Source organism: Ursus arctos, unplaced genomic scaffold, assembly GCF_023065955.2.
Source record: "Ursus arctos isolate Adak ecotype North America unplaced genomic scaffold, UrsArc2.0 scaffold_25, whole genome shotgun sequence".
Lineage (NCBI taxonomy): Eukaryota > Metazoa > Chordata > Mammalia > Carnivora > Ursidae > Ursus > Ursus arctos.
In genome coordinates, this window is record NW_026622930.1 from 11,337,357 (window position 1) to 11,357,814 (window position 20,458).

The 20,458-nt window shown below is 52.8% G+C and overlaps 1 protein-coding gene across 1 annotated transcript in view; it reads right to left on the minus strand.

Moving 5' to 3' along the window:
* RIN3 (Ras and Rab interactor 3) overlaps positions 1-20,458 on the minus strand; it is a 112,757-nt gene that overhangs the window by 50,754 nt on the left and 41,545 nt on the right. Inside the window, exon 3 of the mRNA XM_026515425.4 lies at positions 11,427-11,544. Within this exon, the coding sequence (XP_026371210.2) occupies positions 11,427-11,544 (118 nt within the window). The remainder of the gene's footprint in view (positions 1-11,426; positions 11,545-20,458) is intronic.

The following is a 20,458-nucleotide window of genomic DNA, read 5'->3' on the forward strand; positions in this document are numbered from 1 at the left end:
TAAAATATTATCAGTTTGACAAACCATAAACATAAAAACTTACTAATGGGATATTTTACATTTTTTTCATACTAAATATTCAAAATCTTGTGTGAATTTTATTATTATTATTATTTTTATTTATTTTCGAGAGAGAAAGAAAGAGTACAAGCAGGGGGAGTGGAGAGGGAGAAGCAGACTCCCCGTTGAGCAAGGACCCTAGGATCATGACCTGAGCAGAAATCGAGAGTCGAACGTTTAGCCGGCTGTGCCACCCAGGCGCCCCCAAGAGGAACAAGTTCTATGAAAGCCGATGCAGTGCCTGGCACACAGTGAGTCTGGAACAGTGCCTGGCACACGGCGTCCCTCATAACTAGGGGCTAACGGCTACATAAGATTTCTGGGTAGGGCCTCATTATTGGGGAACTGGGTCTCACCTGGGGGCTGCTCAGAGCAGTCCTGGACTGGGAACAATGACTACATTAAAGAACATTCCAGCAGGGGAAGTTCTGCTGGGGCAAGTTCCTTAAAAGTTTCCACTGTGAAAACCAAGAGCAAGACAAACATAAGCACAACAGAACACACGCGATCAGATCGGGACTGCTGATAAAAGCAGTGCAAACTATTCATTGATTCTCGACAGATAAAGGGAGATGGACACAAAGAGCCACAAAGAGCCACGGAAGACACCAGTCCATTTCTATGGAAGTTTGCAGAAGGTCCCACCTCTGACTTCTTCCTTAAATAGTTGGGGCAGAAAGAAGAAATGGGCGGGACAGGCATAGTAACGTGGCTTCCCGCCAGGCCAGCCCGGCTGCTTGGACACTGAGCAGCACGTATGTCCCTCAGCGGTGGCGACAGTTTATCAGCCAGGCGCTCGGGACGCCTGGGGTCAGGCAAACAAAGAACAGGAGCACCTCCTCTCTGTGTGGGGCTCTGACCTTTCAAGTCATTTCATTTCCATCTCTTGCCAGGTGAGGTGAGGGGTCCCTTCTCCTAGGAGCCCCAGAGACACTGAGTGACTCGCTTAAGGTCACACAGGAAGTTACTGGGGGAGCCAGATTAGAACCCAGTTCGGTGACACCACCCGTGGCTTTGCACAGGCTCGCACAGGCCCTTTAGCTGCCCCTCTTCCTAGGGGTGAGGCCGCCCGGGAACTTCCAGAGCAAAGCAAATCTGGAAGGGGCTCCAGAGGTGTTCAGAGGTAGCGACTGGCTTTCTCTTTCAGGAGAAAACCCCAAAGCTTGGAAGAACATCTCCTTATGAGTCCTGACCATGGGGTAAACCTCCCGGAGCAAGCCGAGCCTCCTCCACCCCGTTCCGCCCCGGTCGCCGGGAGAGCCACAAAGCACTCGCAGAAGTACCTTGCTTTGTTTCTTCCATTCTTACCCCAAACTACTCAGCTTTCCCAGCAATCCTTTTAAGAGAATCAGAAGGGGGAATGAAGCACGAGAGACTATGGACTCTGAGAAACAAACTGAGGGCTTCGGAGGGGAGGGGGGTGGGGGAATGGGATAGGCTGGTGATGGGTAGTAAGGAGGGCACGTATTGCATGGTGCGCTGGGTGTTACACGCAACTAATGAATCATTGAACTTTACATCAAAAACCACGGATGTACTGTATGGTGACTAACATAATAAAAATAAAATAAAATAAAAAAAGAGGAGAATCTGGGGCGCCTGGGTGGCTCAGTCTGCCTTCAGCTCAGGTCACGATCCCAGGGTCCTGGGATCAAGTCCCGCATCGGGCTCCCTGCTCAGTGGGGAGTCTGCTTCTCCCTCTCCCCCTGCTCACACACGCTCTCTCTCTCTCCCTCAGTCTCTCAAATAAATAAATAAAATCTTAAAAAAAAAAAAAGAGCAGAATCTGGTCTTATCATGACCCTCAGCAGATGCCAGCTACATATATACAGGAATAAAAGGATGGCTGGATGGAGGGTCCCTCGTGCATTCCTGCCTGGTGTAGGTATGTTCACATATGTTTTCTTGTCTGTTCCTCATACCAATTTCCTTAGAGCCATAATTCACTCCATTTGTGGTTGAAAGTGAGGCCCAGGAGTCAAACATCTTGCTTTAGTTCACAGAGCTAGTTTAGGGGGAGAACAGAATGCAAACCCAGACTTTCTAACCCTAAGAACCAGGCCAACGGGGAAGGTGGGCCGTCAGGGAAGGGGGACGGCAGTTAACTTTTCGTGGGCACCTTCTGCACGTAGTTCCGGTTCACTGTCACAATGAGTCCATTTCACAGTTGAGAACACCAATGCTTGGTGAGGCCGAGTTTTGAGCAGCATTGCCAAGACCTCACAGCTGATGAAAGCACTGGGGTGGGACTTGCATCTGGGTCCACTGGGTTCCGAAGCCCACCGTCCCTGTCCTCCTGGGACCAAGGCAGCTGTCTGCTCAAGCGTGAGGTGTTATAAAGCGGTTGATCAATGGCCCAGTGTTTGCTGAACACTTGCTATAGCCTTGCCCTGTGCCAGGCTCCGGGGACCACAGATACTGTATCACACCCTGGAAACTTCCAGGTAGCTGGGGGCGGGGGGGAGGTAGGTGGAAAGGAGATAGGAAAACATGGAACAGACAACAAAGGCCAAGAGGAATGGGGAGAGCACCCAAGCATAGGCAGAGGGGGCTGAACTTGGAGAGTATCAGGGAGGGGGGAGAGGAGGGCAGGGCACTTCCCCATGGGGGTGCAGGGACTGGTGCTCTTCCAGGGGGGGCCTCCACACTGTGATAACCTGGGGGAAACTGCCCCGAGCAGGCACGATCAGGCAGGGGCACACTGGGAACTTCACTATCCACCCAAGCAGAGGGCCCGGGAGAGCGGTGGGCCTGGGGAGGATGCGGACAGTCCGAACAGGTGGGCGCCCCTTCCCCTGCTATTTCAGGGCAGCTGGGACAAACGAACGCCCACTCCTTGCTGGCTGATGTCCGACACTCCACCGCTGTCACATCAGTACTGTCGCTTTAATTCCTTCTGAGAACTGAGATGTGCACCCTCATTGCACTACTTTACGGCGGTGTTAGTCTTTCACATGTTAGTATAAATCTGTTTATTGGCTAGAGAGTTTCCAGGCAGCAAGTTGCCATGGAAGGTGGCAGAGGGAGGCAGAAACAGCTAGAAAGGAAGGTGGAAGCCCCAGACAAAAATGTTGGGCTGAGATAATCCACACCCCCTGCTCTCCAGTGATGGAAAGCCCAGGAGACACTGAGGCCTGGACCCTGACCCCTGACACTTCTGTAGTCACCCCTAAAAAGGGGGGGGCTGCACAGAGGCCCCTGGCTCTCTGGAGCACTTGAATTGGACTGTTTCCCCTTAGACATATTTTCGGAAGCTGCCCCTGAAGGTGGCGGTCCCTGTATACACAGGCCACCCACTCGGGCCTGACGCTGGCAGGATACCCTCACCCCCACAAACCCACTTCCCTCATCTTCCCCTTCTCTTGCCTCCAATGCCCTGTGTCCTGTATCTTTCTCCCATCTGTGTCAAAACTTCCCCGTGTCCTACTTGCTCAGGGCAAAACTAACTCCTGGCAGTCCCGGGGTTCCTGGGTCCCAGAGAGGGGGTACAGCACCCCTGCCTCCTCAGGAAGTTTCCCCCACTGAAAAGGCCTCCCCCCTTCTTCCCCTTTCCTTGGCATCACTGGCCTGTCCCAGGTCCCCCAACCACCGTCGAGGCCCTTCCCTCAGGCAGGTCTCCCAAGCCCTCCTTCCTCCTGCCCCGTGCTGCTCCTGGCAGGGCGGACGGTCCCATCCCGCACCCACACAGCCAGCTCCCTTCAAAAGTGCCAGTCTCGTCAGGGCACCTCCTGCCCCCAGTCCATTCATGCCTGCCCCGGGCACTGCAAACGAGGTCCCTGACTCCCGGCGTGGCTGTCAAGGCCCTTGGTGACCTGGCCGAATCCCACCTTCCCAGCCTCATCTTTGATCTGGCTCCCCACCACCTCACCCCCACATAGCCCCCCCTTTCCTGATTCTCCTTCCTGCCTCTGAGCCCTATGTGGGCTGTGGTCACTGCTGAACAGGCCTTGTCCCCAGTTTCTCGTTCTCACAGTGATTTCCCAACCTCCACAGCCCAAGGAGGCCTGGATGATCTCCTCCAGTCAAAAGTCATCAATGTTGATGCCCCCAAAGTACACAGTTGACATTCGAGCACTTACGACAGCCTGGCCTGCACTTCTGATGGGGTGTGTGTGCGTGTGTGTGTCTGTCTGCCCTATGGCTCCAACGTTAGGAGCCGTGTCTTACAGAGCCCATCGTAAGGGTCTTTCTTCAGAAGCTATTCAGCACACATTCAGTTGGTTGCCAAGTTGTCAAAATATTTGGTAACTCAGAGGAAGCCCGTAATAAACTGTTTAAGTGAATAAAGGGAGGCTAAAACTGTATGGACCATCATGATTCAAAATACACTGGGGTGGGGTATGGGCGAAATGGGGGATGGGCGGAATAGGCGAAGGGGATGAAAAGCACACTTATGTGATAGGCACTGGGTTATGTAGAGAATTGCTGAATCACTATACTGTACACCTGAAACTAACACAACACTGTATGTGGACTATACTGGAATTTAAAAAATTTTTAAATGCATGGAGAAAGAAAGAAAGAAAGAAAGAAAGAAAGAAAGAAAGAAAGAAAAGGAAGGAAAGAAAGACAAGAAAGAAAAGAAAGAAAAAAGAAAGAAAAGAAAGAAAAAGAAAAGAAAAAAATACACCAGTTTTACAATAAAGTTCTTGGAGTTAAATTATCTGATGGTGTATTTTTTTTTCCTGGGCCAACCCCAATTCTGGAGGCCAAAAAGGGAATGGCTCAAACCAGAAAGAAACAAACTGTGGTTAGCTTTTAGCCCAAACCTCCCTGGGTAACAACCACTGCTCGATAAGAGGAATGAATCAGCTTGTTAGCGGAGTTCTCTGGGAGCCAGGCGTTGCAGAAAACAATGGTTTTGAGGTGTAAGTTGATGTTACTCAATCCCCATAGCGAATTATAACTGCTGGTCTTTCCTGAGGGCTTCTTCCCTGCAGACACGGTGATAGCTTTTCCCCAGAAATAGCCCCGTTCCGTCCAGGAGGCAACACGATCATGTTAGGAAGTGACTCCAATTCTGACCTCGGTCCCAATGTGTCTTTTCCCCCTACAACACCAAGCAGTTCTCCTCCACCAGCTGGGCGGCCTACAATTCAGCTCCATCCTGGCACTGTCCACCCGGAGGTGGTGTTGGGCCCTGCAGGTTAACGGCTGGGTCCCCCGGGATTGCCCCCTGCCCTGCCCCTGCAGATGCCAATTTCAACCCCAGGTGGTCACCTGTGCTGGCCACCAAATGGAGACAGATATGTTCTGATGCCTCCCTCCTTGGGCTCAGTTAGTTTGCTAGAGCGGCTCACAGAATCCAGAGAAACATCTTACATCCTAGCTCACCAGTTTCTTATAAAATGATGGAACTCAGGAACAGCCAGATGGAAGAGCTTGCATAGGGCACGGGATGTGGGAAAGGGGTGTGGAGCTTCCGCGCCCTCTCTGAGCACCCCAGTCTCCCTCAACCTCGACATGCACCGACCCCAAAGCTCTCTGAACCCCATCCTTTGGGTTTTTGTGCAGGCTTCACTATGTCGGTATGACTGATTCTGTCACTAGCCTTGGTGACTGATTCACCCTCCAGCCCCTCCCTGCTCCCTGGAGGCCAGGGTGTGGGACTGAAAGGGTCCACCACCCTTGCATCACATGGTTGGTTCCCCTGGCAATCAGCCCCCCCATCCCCCTCCCGTTGGGCCTCATATAAACCCTGGTGTGGTTGAAAGGGACTTGTTATGAGTATCCAGACGGCTTTATGGCTCCTAACACTTAGGAAATTCCAAGGGTTTGAGGAGCTCTGCACCCAAAACTGGAATGGAGACCAAACATATATTTCTTATTATAAATCCTGATAATACAGTCAATACATGCTGTTGAGTGCTTCCCACGCGCCAGGCAATACTGTCGTGTCCCTGCATGGATTCCCTCTTCTATCCCCCAGCAGTGGTGTCGAGATGTTCCCATCTTGCACACGAAGAAACCGACACACAGATTAAGTCGCTTGTCTGCTGTCACAAGGTGACAGGGACAGAAGAACGCTGTAGAACTCTCTGCCCTCCCACACAAAGCACAGGCTCTCAAAAGAGGCTTGCTTTGACCAGCGCGTAAGACTCACCACAACCCAGCCTGCCTCCCTTGATAAAACAGCAACAGCTTGCCTCGACCGTTCCGACCTCGATGTTAGTAATAACCGTTCCTTACCTTTTTATGGACTTAATAAATACACTATGGTCAAATACAGGTTAAGTCTCATCCTAGGATAATGGTCCACTGGTGAAGAAGGGGTCAAACCCAGCAGCAGCAATGTAAGTCTCCCGTATGGACCTCAAAGGCATTCTGGATGACAGTCTGACCTGTCCATACTCACAGATCTCTGCTGCCCAGGAAAACTCATCTAGAATGTCTCTCCTCCTTGGTGGAACAGTTCCCCAGTCCAGTGGTGATAACCGTCAGTGCCAATCGGCACGACATCCACCACACTGACCCATGAGGTGGGCTCCGCTCCTAATCACAAGTGTGTCTATCAGCTTCGACTACTTGGCCTAAAACCACAGACCTCAGACTGGGAGAGCTGCTCAGGGCAAGAAGAGAACCTAACAGCTTGGCAGGCCAGCCTTTCTAACGCCAGGGCGTCGGCTGGGGTGGCAGGGAGGATGGTGGGGCCGCCCAGGAAGTGGGGCCAGTGGCTCAGACTGGGTGCCAGGCAGCCACTTTCTGTAGGGGCCAGACCACACTCTGCGTCACTGTCTGATGGTTCCCCTTCTGGAGTCGGGGCCAACTGGTTTCCTTCCTTCCTTCCTTCCTTCCTTCCTTCCTTCCTTCCTTCCTCCCCTCCCCTCCCCTTCCCTTCCCTTCCCTTTCCCCTTTCTTTTCCTTTCTTTCGCAGCCAGCAGAAAAAAACGCCATCGCGTGAATGTGTCCATGTCACTATCTTCAAGGGTACAGATGAATGAAAAAGTAGCTCGCGTCCCTGCGCCGGATGCTTAACTTGGGCCATGAAGGGGCAGCTGGCCTAGCCTTCATCCATCCTGTGGCCTGCTCCTTTGTCGCCTGGGTCCCCTGCTCCAGGGCCTCTTCTGCTGGTTCTCTGCCTGCCACACACAAACATCTGGGCTCTGAGGGCCCCTGTGAAGCTAAGTGGCAACGCAGACCCTGCAAAGCCTTCTTTTCCCCTCTGTGCCGCCAGAGGAGGGCTGAGGGTGTAGCAGCCGGTGACGCTTCTTCAAAGGGGTAGCAGCCCCGCCCTGCGGTCCCCAAGCCGAACAGAGGACAGCACTGCAGTTGAGGGCTGTTTGTCCCCACAGCACCACCAGCCCCACCTACCGGGTCGGTGTTTTGTGAAGAAACTCTTTTTTTTTTTTTTTTTAAGATTTTTTTTTTATTTATGTGACAGACAGACAGCCAGCGAGAGAGGGAACACAGCAGGGGAGTGGGAGAGGAAGAAGCAGGCTCCCAGCCTAGGAGCCCGATGTGGGACTCGATCCCCGAACGCTGGGATCACGCCCTGAGCCGAAGGCAGACGCCTAACGACTGCGCTACCCAGGTACCCCTGTGAAGAAACTCTTAACAAGGAACCAGAGGACCCTCGGAGCACACAGAAGCACAGAAGGGGCTGAAGTGAGCCTTTCTTGTTCAAAGCAAACAGCAGGGCCACAGAAGAGGCTGACCACCCGTGTTCGGGGGATCCCCTCATCTCCCTCCTTTGCCTGAGCATGTGGGGAATCCCAACAAAAGGCCCCAGTTCCAGGCCTGGGCCTTCCCCGTGCCCACTTCCTCTCAGGCTGACCCCCACTGCAGCCACCACAGCGACAGGGGGACTCAGAAGGCTGGTGGCTCCCTCCTCCCATAAGGGACTGCAAGGCGGGTACACAAGGCGGATGGGATTTACCCAGAGCCTGGAACCCTCTGTGTAGGCTCATTCCACTCTTCCTTTTGGCTTCATCTTGCAGGAGGATTAATAATAGTTATAATAATAATAATAATAATAATAATAACAACAACATGATTATAACCCTCTTGTACTCTGGGTACTGTCCTAAGTACTTTATTATTATTATTTTTTAAGGATTTTGTTTATTGTTTTGAGACAGAGAGAGAGAAGCTTCTCCCTCTCCTTCTGCTGCTCCTCCTGCTCATTCTCTCTCTCTCTGCTCCAACTGAGCAGGGAGCCCGACGCGGGGCTCATCCCAGGACTCTGGGATCATGACCTGAGCTGAAGGCAGATGCTTAACCAACTGAGCCACCCAGGCGCCCCTGTCCTAAGTACTTTAGACACACTAACTCCTTCAATCACCGCAAGAGAGAGACACCATTATCCTCCCTATCGTAGAGGCCTGGAGAAGTGAAGGAAGGCCTGGAGAGGTGACACGGGGAGTAAAAGGCAGAGCTGGGATTCAGACACAGGCGCTGTGGCTTCCGCAGTCGGTGCTCAAGCACCATGTGAAGGAGGCAGGTGCGGAATGAGGAAAAGAGAGCAGAAAGGTCAGAGCATGAATGAACATGGACAAAGCGACACATTACCTGGTCCTTTCTTGCTGTTGTCTGGGTTCCGGGGTCTGAGGTTTGGGGAGCAGTGGAGCAATATAAAGAAAGAGCAAAATAAAACACGTACACACTTATAGATGACGTCTGTGTAGTCACAGGGAATGGACACGAATCGTGATTGAAAGAGTTACATTACATGAAGGAATTTTGGTTTGAGTTTTGATGGTATTTTCAGCAAGCTGAGCACTGAATGTTTAAAGGTTTAAAAGTGGGAGGGGCGCCTGGGTGGCTCAGTCAGTTAAGTGTCTGCCTTCAGCTCAGGTCATGATCTTGGGGTCCTGGGATCCACATCGGGCTCTCTGCTCAGTGGGGAGCCTGCTTCTCCCTCTGTCCCTCACTCCACTTCTCCTCTCTCTCAAATAAATAAGTAAAAATCTTTAAAATGTAAATGAATGAATGAATGAATGAATGTATGTTTAAAAGTGGGAAATGAGATTCTACCACATGGTCCTGGGAGGAAGATATGAAACAGGGAAGTAAGCTGCCTCCATCCCCGGGTGCCCTGGTTTGTCCCCCAGGCTCCTAACTGGAAAGGAGACACTGCAACCAAACAGGACATCCTGGTTCCACTGGATAGGACCTGTGCATCCTCCGAGAAGGTGCCCCATCAGCCTGCTCTTGAACAAAGCTCCCTCCTTGCACTTCTAGAGCACCTGGGACGCATGCTCGGGACATCACCCCTGCCCACCTTCAGCTACTTGTCCGGCCCTCAGGTTTCTAAAGGGACTGTAGGTATCTGGGGCCTGGGCAGGCAGGTCTTTGAAACCGGCTGATGGCCAAACTTACACTGGGGGTCTGTGCACCCCCAGGCACCTGCTGACAACATCTGAGAAAGGGCCCAGGTTCTTGGAGAGCAGTAGGCGCCCCAAACAACCTCACCCCTCTGCTCTCATTAGAGGGCGCTGTATATTGGTTTGGGAAAACTATAACCCTCCTTCCTCTTTGAGATCCCTACACTTTCTTCCCTGCTGGACACTGCAGGACAGGGGTCACTGGGGTTTGCTGTCTAAAGTAACAACCCCACCTACTCTATCCCCTTACACACTCCTAACAGTTCACCAGGATCCAAGTCCCCTGCGTCGGCCTGCGCACACGCCTGGACCACATTTCCCAGTCTCCCTTGCAGTTGGGTGTGGTCATGTGACCCAGCTCTAGCCAATGGAATGCAAACACAGGTGACACACCCACTTCCTGGACAAGACCTTGGTAAGACCGGCCCACAAGTTTCCAGCCTCCTATTGGCTGGAGTCCACCGTGGGAACCAGGAGTCCACCTGCTCCTGCAGCAGAGCCTCTGTTGGTCAGGGTCCCTGAAAAGAGCCCTCCCCGCGGTTGAGGAATTTTGCACAGGACCAGGACACTAGCCTCTTCTGGGCTTAAGGCATGACACTTTCTGTTATTATTGTGGCAACTAGCTAATCCTCCTGCTTCCATGCTCTGCACAGCACGACTCTTCACCTCAAGGTCACCCTGTATTGTTACTTGTTGATCGTCTCCTCCCTCCACCTGAATGTGAGCTCAGAGGGACAGGGACTGTGTTTCATCCACTGCTGTGTCCCCAACGGTAGAGCAGCTCCTGACATAGGACAGACACCCAATCACTCTGCTGAACACACCATGAATCAGGGTCTCTATGGCAAGGCCCCCTTATAGCAAGAAAAGCACCCTGTTTCTGCTTTCACTTTCTCGTCCACCTCTGGAGCTAGAAGATTCGCTTTTCACTGAACAAATACCCACTGGTCACCCTGCGGGACCCAGCCTGTATTCTCTCCACTTTGGGGCCCTCCTGGAATCCTTCCCGCCGTGGTCAGCATCCCCTGTGTCCCTCAGCCAGGCGTCCTTCTGCAGTCACACTGTCACACTGTATAGCAGCCGATGTCTGGGTCTCTCTCACCCCATCATGTCCCTCCCACCCAGCTAGATGGGGAGACCCTTGAGGCCAGGGCTTATTCATCCTCCCAGTGTTGGGCCAAGTGCTTCTTGAGAAACAACTACTCCAAAATATTCAATAAATATCTCTAAAGTATTTATTATATTTATATGTTATATCAGTATATAATATTTATGAGACACTTAATACATTTTTTATTGTCTTCTTTAACTCTTTTCACTCTGTATCTCACCAAAGGTAAAAAGCTTCCCACAACCCCAGGGATTTATAAGAGGACCTAAGCTGATGCCTGGAACGTTCTATAGATTCCTCTAACTTCTAGGCTTCTTGGATCTTAATACCTTAATACCCATAGGGGGCCCGGATCCTCTCACTGCGTATCAGTACAAACCTGCCCTTGATCAGAGGCCCCCAAACATTTTCCCACGGGGGCCCAGGCCTGCTCCTGGCAGCCCTGTGCACACATGGGATTTCTGGCTTCCAAAGTGCTTGCCCATTTGACCCTCACAAAGGCCCTGTGACTCAGGCAGGACAGTGACTATTACATGCATTTGACGGATGAGAAAACAGACTCAGGGAGGTTGGATGACTTGTCCAAGATCATGGTTTGTGTGTGTGCTGAGCTGTCTCTAGGACCAGGGGCCCAGTTCCTCTCCTCTTCTTCCTTTTCTCCAGCCTGAACTAACAAGAAGAAACTTCACAGAGACCACGAGGAAGCCAAGCCACCACGCTGTGATATGCGCGAGCGGAAGCTCATACTGACTTGAGTGATAAACTGAGTTCACAACAAACCCGGCCAAATAACTTGGGGGGACTGAAAGTTTCCCCCTTCTTCTAATTTTAAACCCCTCTGGCCTGCTGGGAGTGTCTGTGGTTACATGGCGTAGTATCTTCTGCTGCCGCTGCTGTGTGGTCAGGGCCGGCACAGGAAGACAGGTACTTACTTGATTTTTCTTCTTTAATGGTGTATTCAAGCACCTCGGACGAGCCCTCGTTCAGGGAAGGGAAGTGGACACAGAGCACCAAGTGCTTCAAGCCGCTGTCCCGACAGACCAGGAACGTCTGCAATGGAAGAAGGGAGGGAGCTCCGTGAATCAAAGGTTTGGGTGAAGGTCAGAAGGACAACAGAAGGACAACAGTGGGATGGAAGTCATCCAGAATGTTCCAGAAACAAGGAGGCAGGGTGGGGGAGTCAAGCATCCCTCAGGAAAACTGTGGATTCTGCCCTAAGAGCCATGTGTCACCTGGCCCCTGGCCCCTGGCTCCTGACTCTCCATTTCTTACATGCCCACTGGGGGGTCCAACTAAATCAATGCTTCCCAAAGAATTGTGCTGTAGACACAGAGTTGGGGGGAGTTTAACATGCAGCCCTGTGCCCCAGCCCTGGGATGCTGGCTGGGTGGGTGGAGCCCAGAATCGGGGGATTCTGATATGGGTGGTGGTCCTGCATTCGCACTCAGAAAAGCTCTAAGACACGGGGAGTCATGCTGATTTTCAACTCACACCCCAGCATGTACGCTCACCTCCACCCTCATCCCCACCCTGGGGTCTAAGCATCTCACACTCAGGCCCCAAGTGCCTGGGCTGGAGCTTGGAAGACCGGGAGTCTGGCCGAAGTTGCTGAGGGAAGGTTGGGAGCCACTGGGGCATCCCTGTGGATGTGGCCCCAGTCGTGAGAGGCTCTGGAGAACCACTAAGACGGCACTTCTTCCCTTTCCCCAGCAAGACACACTGTCCTCCACCTCGTTCGTGATGCTCCCAGTTCCCTGCCATTGTTACTGATCAGTAGCTGACACGTACATATTGCCTCCCTAGTCGGCCTCGAGCCTTAACCCCGGGTGATTAGATTCCTTCTCACTTAGTTCTTTTATTAAAGCTATGGGGGGGTGTTATTATTATCCCCATTTTATAGATGGGGAAACTGAGGTAAAGAGAGGCAAGACATGCCCAAGACTATTAGGTTAGTAAGTGCTAGAGCTGGGATTTGAGCTCAGGCCCTTCCTCTCAGATCCACCACCCCTGTATCCCTGGACCTGGCCCAGAGAGGCTGCATCCCTTTGGGAGCAGTGACAGCATGAGCCCATGAGTCAATGAACTGTGGTTGAAAGTTTAGAGCCCCTCTCCTGGAGCACAACAGGGTGGAGAGAGCATGAGAGCCTGGAGTGGACAGGGGAGGACAAGGGAGGACGGGAGGGAGGCTTCTGGAGGTGGAAATGCAGGTGGGATGCTGCCTGCAAATGTGCCCCAGCCTGGAAGGGGGCCCTCCCTAGAGGATGCAGCTGGAGGCCGGCTCACCTCTGGAAGCTTCTGTACACAGAGAGGACGCCTGCACCCTGAGCAGCCTTGCCCTACCCTGACAGGTCACCCGAACCTGATCTCACCCCAGGAACATACTGCCCTCCAAAGAAAAGAGGTAACCTGGCCGCTCCTTCAGAGGTCCAAGGTCAAGCTGCCTTCTGCCCCCCAGGCCGGTGGGAACCAGCAGTGTGTGTGGGCCCGCGATGGCAAGTCTGTGCGTGGGGGTGGGTGAGTGTAGTGTAATAGAAAGCAGATCTGGTCTTTGTCCCCAGTTCCTGGCACAGAGCTTCAAAAACCCTTGGAACTTCCTGGGTGACAAGTGTCTTTTATTATTCATAATGAGCTGCTTTTGACCATACCTGAGTTCACACTCACAGGTGACTCATGGTGGGCCCCTGGTGTAAAAGGAGGGGCTGGCCACAGAAAAGCCAGCCAGGGGAATACAGGGTTGGAACTTCCAGCCCCACCTCAACATTCTCTGGTGGGGAGAGGAGCTGGAGCCAGAATGGCTGACACGTTAGTCCACCATGTCTATGAGATAAAACCCAGCGGAAGCCCTGGGCGCTCAGGCTCCGTTGGAAGTTCCTGGTTGGCGAACACATAGATATGCCCAGATTCCACTGGGGTAGGGTATGGGAGCTCTGGGTGCCCCTCCACCCCCCAGACCTCACCCCTCTTTGTCCCTGCCATTGGCTGCTCTGGAGTTGGGCCCTTTAGAATAAAAGGGTCAGCAGAAATATAGTGGTTTCAGGAAGTTCCTAGAGTTATTCTAGCGAATTGTCAACCCCGAAGGGGGGTCATATTTGCAGCTGAGTTAGTGTGGGTAGCCTGGGGACCCCACTTCCATCTGGCACCTGAAGTCAGGGCAGCCTTGTTGGGGACCCTGACCTTGAACTTCTGGGTCCTGCCCGCACTCCGGGTAGTTAGTGTCAGGATGGGGCTGAATTGTCCCACAATTGTCTCCCACTCCCATTGGAGTCGGAGAATTGCTGTCAGAGCCCAGTGAGTGAGTGAGTGAGTACATGTGTGTGGCGGGGGCGGGGGGGGGGGTGAATATGGAATGAGTGAACTCTGGGCTGCCCCGGGGCCTCCCACCTGGAACTCTGGGAAGGGAGATCTGAGCTGGAGCTGGTGGCACGCCCAGGAAGGCCAACAGAGCAAACCGGGACCCCTGATCCTGAGCTGGGGTGGGAGCTGAGGCTGGTTTCCCAAACTGAAACCAAACTGGAGGGTTTCTGTCTTTGCAGGGAAAGCAGACCCTTTACACATGTGGTGCCTGTGTGTGGGGACACCTGCCCACGTAGGTCCCTCACTCAGAGGCCACGTATGTAGCAGAGCTGCCTCTCTCCGACCTAGAGGGTCAGGAATGGCAGAGGAAGGAGGGCCTGTGTTTTTCAAACTGTGGGTCGGGACCCACGAGTGCAAATGCCACCAACTATTTTTATTTTTTCAAAATAAAATAGAAGAGAATAGAAGATAAGAAGGATACTTATGAGAAGGATGGACTCTTTGTCAGAGAGTGAGAAAAACAGAGAGACCTACAAAGGGCCAGGGCCACAGTCCAACATAGATTTCTTTCTTACTCTACTGGCCTGGCCTTCTTCCTTGACGATTTTGACCCGCACTGATCTCTCCTAGGTTGACTGCGATGACCAAGCATGGTTGCTGGCCTCACCCGGGGACCTCCCTGACAGTGCCCTGCAAGCTAATTGGCTCCTTCATACCCAGCACGTACTTATTTCTAGATGTCTTCACTCTGCTGACACATCGGCCCTGTGCTCCGCCCTCGCGTGCCACTGAGAGAACGACAGAAGATAGGAGCCCACGGACAGGAACTTCTCCAGCTGGGAGGAGAGCCAGTCTGTCACAATCTGTATTTTTCTTGGGCTCCCAGAGGGCCCTGAGCAGCTGATTGTAAGCTCTGTGGCCCTGGGTAATTCTGTGGCTTCACTGAGCCTCAGGGTCCTGATCTGTCAATGGGGAGAACAACACAGAAAAGCACCCAGTGGGATAATCGGGTCTCCACAGATGCTCCCTGAGGATTAATTCTCACGTTTGCCCCCCGCCCCCCACAGCTGGCTTTTGTTTTTCAGTCTCCCAGTCTCGGGCTCCATGGCGAACTGGGGATCAGTCTGCCACTGGTGTTGATTGTGATAAAAACCCAGGAGGGATCTCCTTGGGAGAGCGGTTCAGCCATGGTAAGGAGCCCGAGGCGGGAACAGCGGCTGACACCTGTGCTCTGTGCCACGCTCCTTCCCTACGTTTGGCCTCACTCACTCCCCACCGCAGCCCCGTGAGGTAGGTACCTACTATCCGTCTTTGACGGGGGAAGACTCAGGGCACAGAGAGGCCGGACAAACCCAGGGTCACGCCGATGGGAAGCGCAGAAGCAGGGCGCAGACCCAGGTGTCACCGGGAGCACCTCGCTTCTTTATTGCTATCATGTCTGTGTCATCTACTCATTGGGGGGTAGGGGTGTGGACAGGGGTGGAAAGTCCCCCAGGTTGGATTCTGACCGGTCCCCAATTCTGAATGCCCAACTCCCACCCTTTCTGCACGGCCACAAAGCCTCACGCAGCACTTCCTTCTACCATGGCCAAGTCCTGGGGCTCTTATCTGAAAAGCCAAGATAAGGTCCTGGGGGAAGATGGGGTGGGGGAGAGGCTGTGAGCTAGCGGGGGCAGGACGGAGAGGGAAGCTGGAGGACACCTCTGACCCTTCCTGCCTAGATGGCCATGAGGGAGGGGGACACTGACAAGGGTCTGCCTGGGTCACTGTCCTTTAGAACAAGAGAGTCTGTTCTGTGTTCCCCTTTCGGGAGGTTTAGCTGCTCAGCTAGTCACAAGGTCCCTTTTGGGAAAGATCCACAGACAACACCCCAGACGCAGTGTCGCTGTGCAGCAAAGTGAGGAATAATGCATAGTGACCCCTGCAAGGCTTTCTAGGTCACGGGCAGTCTCCTATGCTCCACCTCGACAGGGTCCAGCCAAAGTCAGTGCCGGGGGGAGACCGTCTGTGTGAGCTGTCTGTACACCCCTCGCTCCCACCCTCACGGGGTGGCCTTGGCTTATCCTCTAGGGAGGATCTGTCCACGACGGTGGTCGCAAGTGAGTGTGCAGGAGGCTGAAGGGCTGCATGGGCCACCCAGGGCTCCTGCTCCAACATCCTCGGGGGTTCTGTGTGCAAACTCTTCAGGCCCCCTTTGCTTCTCTTTCTACCCCCCTCAGCTAGCTTTGGAGAGATGCGGCGGGACCCCAATCCCAGCTCCGCTACACACTAGCTGTGGGCCCACGGACAAGCCGCCTTTAGTTCTCTGGGTCTCAGTTTCTTGATCTGAGCGTGAGGATGATAATATCCATCTCTCAGGGTTGCTGTGAGAATTGCTGACCATGGACATCAAACGCCCGACACCCAATGTGCACTTAATAAAAAGTACCTACAATCTTTATTATTAAAGTAGACTGCTCTCGTTTACTGAGCACTAAACCACAGGCTAAGATTTTGATATGCATAATCTCATTTGATAAATATTATTAGTAAGATGATTATTATGTATCTTTTTCCAAAGGGAGAGATTGGAAGAAGGGACTCACAGACCGTTCTCCCATGTGGTAGATTAAAAATGGCCACAAATTCTTTGCCGCTTCTCACATCAAATCTTCCCACAGCTGGAAGGGGTGAGCCTTGTGACTTGCTTTGACCAAAAGAACACAGCCGATGGGGCACGGTGGGGTTCTGAGCCTAGGCTGTAAGAGGCAAGTCCGCTTCCATGCTCACCCTCTGGGACCAGAGCTGTCACGTGAGGACCCCAGAGCGAGTCTGCAGGGAGTCACGTGGCTCAGCCAGCAGCCAGCACCAAGGGCCAGCCACATGAGTGAGCCCACCTCAGGCCAGCCAGCCCCGCCAAGCTGCCGGCTGACTGTGGCTGCATGGCTGACCCCAGGTGAGACCAGCAGTAGCACTGCTCAGCAGAACCCAGCCCAGACTGCTAACCCACAGAATCGTGAGCAAATCAAATGGTGACTGTTTGAAGCCACTGAAGTTTGAAGTGCTTTGTTATGCAACCGTCACCCATGATAGAGACATCGGGAGGTATGGACATGAGCCCCATCCTTTGGGTACCCCCTCCTCTCTTCCTTCTAGGAGGTGCTGCGGATGGAGCCCAAAGCTCGGAGAGGTGGGAGTTTGAAAGCCAGTGATGTGGCCAGCTCCCCACTCTCCAGCCAGAGGAACCAAGACCGAGAGATGAAAGAGAGCTCCTGAGGTCACGTCAGTTGTTAGTGGCAAAACCAGGACAAGAACGCAAGGCCGGTGACCCTCAGGCCACGGCTGTGGACCACCACAGGTCACGCCCTCCAACCCAACCAACCCAGAGTGTCAACTGAGCATGCGTTCTATGCAGACATCAGGCTAGGGAGTTCAGATACTTTGCAGCAACTCCCTCCCTGGGGCTTGGCGTATTTTACCCATTGTACAGACAGGAAAAGTATGGGGGGAGGAGCAGCAGAAGGAGAGGAAAAGGGGAACACTCAGAGCAGTGGGCCTTGGGGCCCTCCCATGGACGACTTCGGCCCGCAGGCTCTGGAGCCCGATGCTCTGAGTTCAGTCCTTAGCTTGGCTACTCAGAGCTGTGTGGTCTCTCTGGGGCTGCTGCTTCCTCTGGAAAATGGGCTCATAACAGTTTCTGCCAGGGACAGTCGCTATCAGCTCCCCAAGAACTAGTCTTTTCCCTTTCTTGCCAACTGAGCCCAGTTCCCATCTGGGTGCAATGTATCCTGCCTCAGGAGGATTCGGTCAAAGCCAATCATGGCTACTCTGCTCCTTTTTGCCATTCGCTCCCTCTCCCAGCCTCCCTTGCAGTTAGGGGTGACCAAAAACGCATCTAAAAAATATTCGTTCCCTGACAAAAAGACTGAGGCTAGGAGAAGAAGGCCTTTGCCTGTGACCTACTGCTTTTGAATGGCTGAGACAGCTGGAGCTGCAGCTGCCATTTTGTCACCATGAAGTGACAAATCGGAGGACAAAAAGCCAACACTTAAGATGGGGAACAGAAAGGTGAAAAGACCCTGGGTTCTAAGGACATCACTGGGCTGCTAAACTAACCCTGGACCCCAACCTCCAGATTTCTCATTAGATGAACAATAGTGGCTTTATGGCTGAAGCTACCATAGGCTGGGTTTGTTGTTACTTCCCCGCTGCCCCAGTGCCTGGAATGATTGTTAGAACTGCACAGGGGCCTTCAGTAGAATGCCTGCTACATAATAAGCCTCGGTATATGGTGCCTCCCTTCCCCAGTGCCCCTCTACCTGCCTGGAGTCCTGGGAACAAATGGCACAGAACCCCCTCCTGCAAGAAGGTAGCATTCTTATCCTCAATGGTTCATGGATGGCTCCATGAGTTGGAAAGGAAGCATGGTGAGACACCAGGCACCCAGGACAAGGACCAACACCCTCTTTAGCAGCTCCAGACTTCAGGCAGCGTGAAGGGATAGGTCAAGGTGGGGAGTGAGGGAGCAGGAGGTGACAAGTGCAGCCACGGGGGCCTTTTTCGTCCCCCTGCAGTTCAGTCATTCCGCTTCCCTCCCCCACTGCTCCTAAAAGTTTTCCGGATTAACCAGGCCCCCAACAAACCTTGCTGTGCCCCAGAGTCCTCATTCAGCCTCTCCCCTCTGTGGGACAAACACAGACTGGTGCCTCGTTGAGCCGACATCTGAGTCAGCCCACTCCTTCTATTCCCTCCCGCCCTTTTGTCAGCTTCCCCAGTGCCCTGCATTAGGAACTCTTAAAAAGCAGAAGAACCCTCTTCCCCCAATTGTACAAACTGACTGAGGCATGCCCACTATGGGGGTTCAGTTTTCTTTAAAGAGCTAGGATTCTCCCGTCCCTGCCCCCCAAACAACCATGGGGTAGTGGTCAGAGTGCAGGGCTGCCAGGCAGGACACTTGGTGTCCCTTCTAGTTCTGACCCTGGTTTTTTGTATCCTTTGGCAAGTCACCTCCCCTCTCTGAGCCGGCTTTTCCACTCTAGTGAGGGCAGGGGGCTGAAGGGTCCCAGGACTCCTTTCTTCTAGAAGATACTCTCCCAGATCAGCACCCTGGGGTCTTTCCCAGAGCCCGAGAGGCGGGCATTGAGTTTCCCGGGGAAGTGACTGCAGTCTACAAGGTTGGAACAGCAGGCTGTACGAGCCTCGCCCTGTCTACCCTGAGCCAGGGTGGATTTTTGGAAAGACCAACTGATTTCCGTAACAGCTGGGACAGAGTATGCTTAGGGAGAGAATTATGCAGCCTCTGCATGCCCCTCCTCCTCTCCAAATAAATATATAAAAACCCAAAGCCCAACACACCATAATGATTTTACTTCTACTATCCATTTTTGGCCTGGACAATCCAGAGCCGTCTGCTTTTCTACTTTGGTTATTTTAGGACTATTTTCCAGCTGCTTGGGGGAAACTTTCCAATCATGCCCATCAGAGCAGTCACAGAAGTGGCTGGCTCTTCCCAGAGGCCCGAAGCTCCGGAGCTGCTGGGCCTCCAGAGGCCAGTGGTCCAGTGGGTCAGTGGCCAGAACCCACTCTAGACACCTGTGGCCCACCTTTCCCATTACTTCTAATGAAGTGGTAGCATGGCACAGAGTGGAGTTTCTCAATCACCTAGGGAGCTTTTAAAACATGCTGGTGCCTGAGCCCTACTACAAACCGAAACAAAACAAAACAAAAAAAAAAAACACAAAAAAAAAACCCAACACCAAAAAACAAAAAAAAAAACCCATAAAACAAAAAACCAAACCAACCTTTCTGGGAATGAGGCCGAGACATGTTTCAAGCCTTTGAAGGCAGTCGGTTGGTGGGTTCAAATCACACTTCAGCATTTAGCAGCCGCATTACACGGGGCAGGCTCCTTACCATCAGGGTTGAGGTTCCCCACTAATAAAATAGGAAGCCTGCCCCCTGTTCTGCAGGGCTGTTGGAAAGATGAGAGATGGTGCTGAAGGCACAGCAGACTTGCGGGAGCCGTGCCTTCTCTCCCGGCCCCAGCACCCAGAAGGGGCGAGACAGGGGCTACACTGAGGCTTTTGCCAAACTAACCTTGAATGGAATTGGCACTTCTTGGGCTCACACCTGGGGAGGGTGCCTTGAAGCACCTACAGGGCTGGTCCATATCACCATACCGGCCTACTCCAACTCTTGAGCTCACCCCCCCCCACCACAAAAAGCCATCTTATGAGAGATTTCTTTCATTAAAAGCTATCTTTTGTCCTCCAAGCCATGGCACTCCAGTAGCAAAAAACAACACCTAACAGCCGGATCTCGCTTTCTAATATGATTCTCTAATAAAAGGAACCGGGGCTCCTTGGAGAAATGGCTGATTCTAGGACTGCGGCAAGAAATATACAAGACAATCCTGGAGCGTGTGGTGTCGGGAAGTAAGGAAGCATTCCAAAAACCCAACACACACATACACGGCAAAGATGGCCGTATGTCAACGGGACACGGGCAGCAACTAAGGGAGCTCCTGATGGCCAAAGCTGCAGCAATCCGAGCAATGGAATCATGAAAGTGGCACTGGATTATGACCCAAAGCAGAAAGGCCATCTCCACGAGTCCATATTGCTACGAGTAAATGATGGAATAAATACACGAGTGGAGACGAGACACAACTCTTGTGCAGAAGAACTCCAAA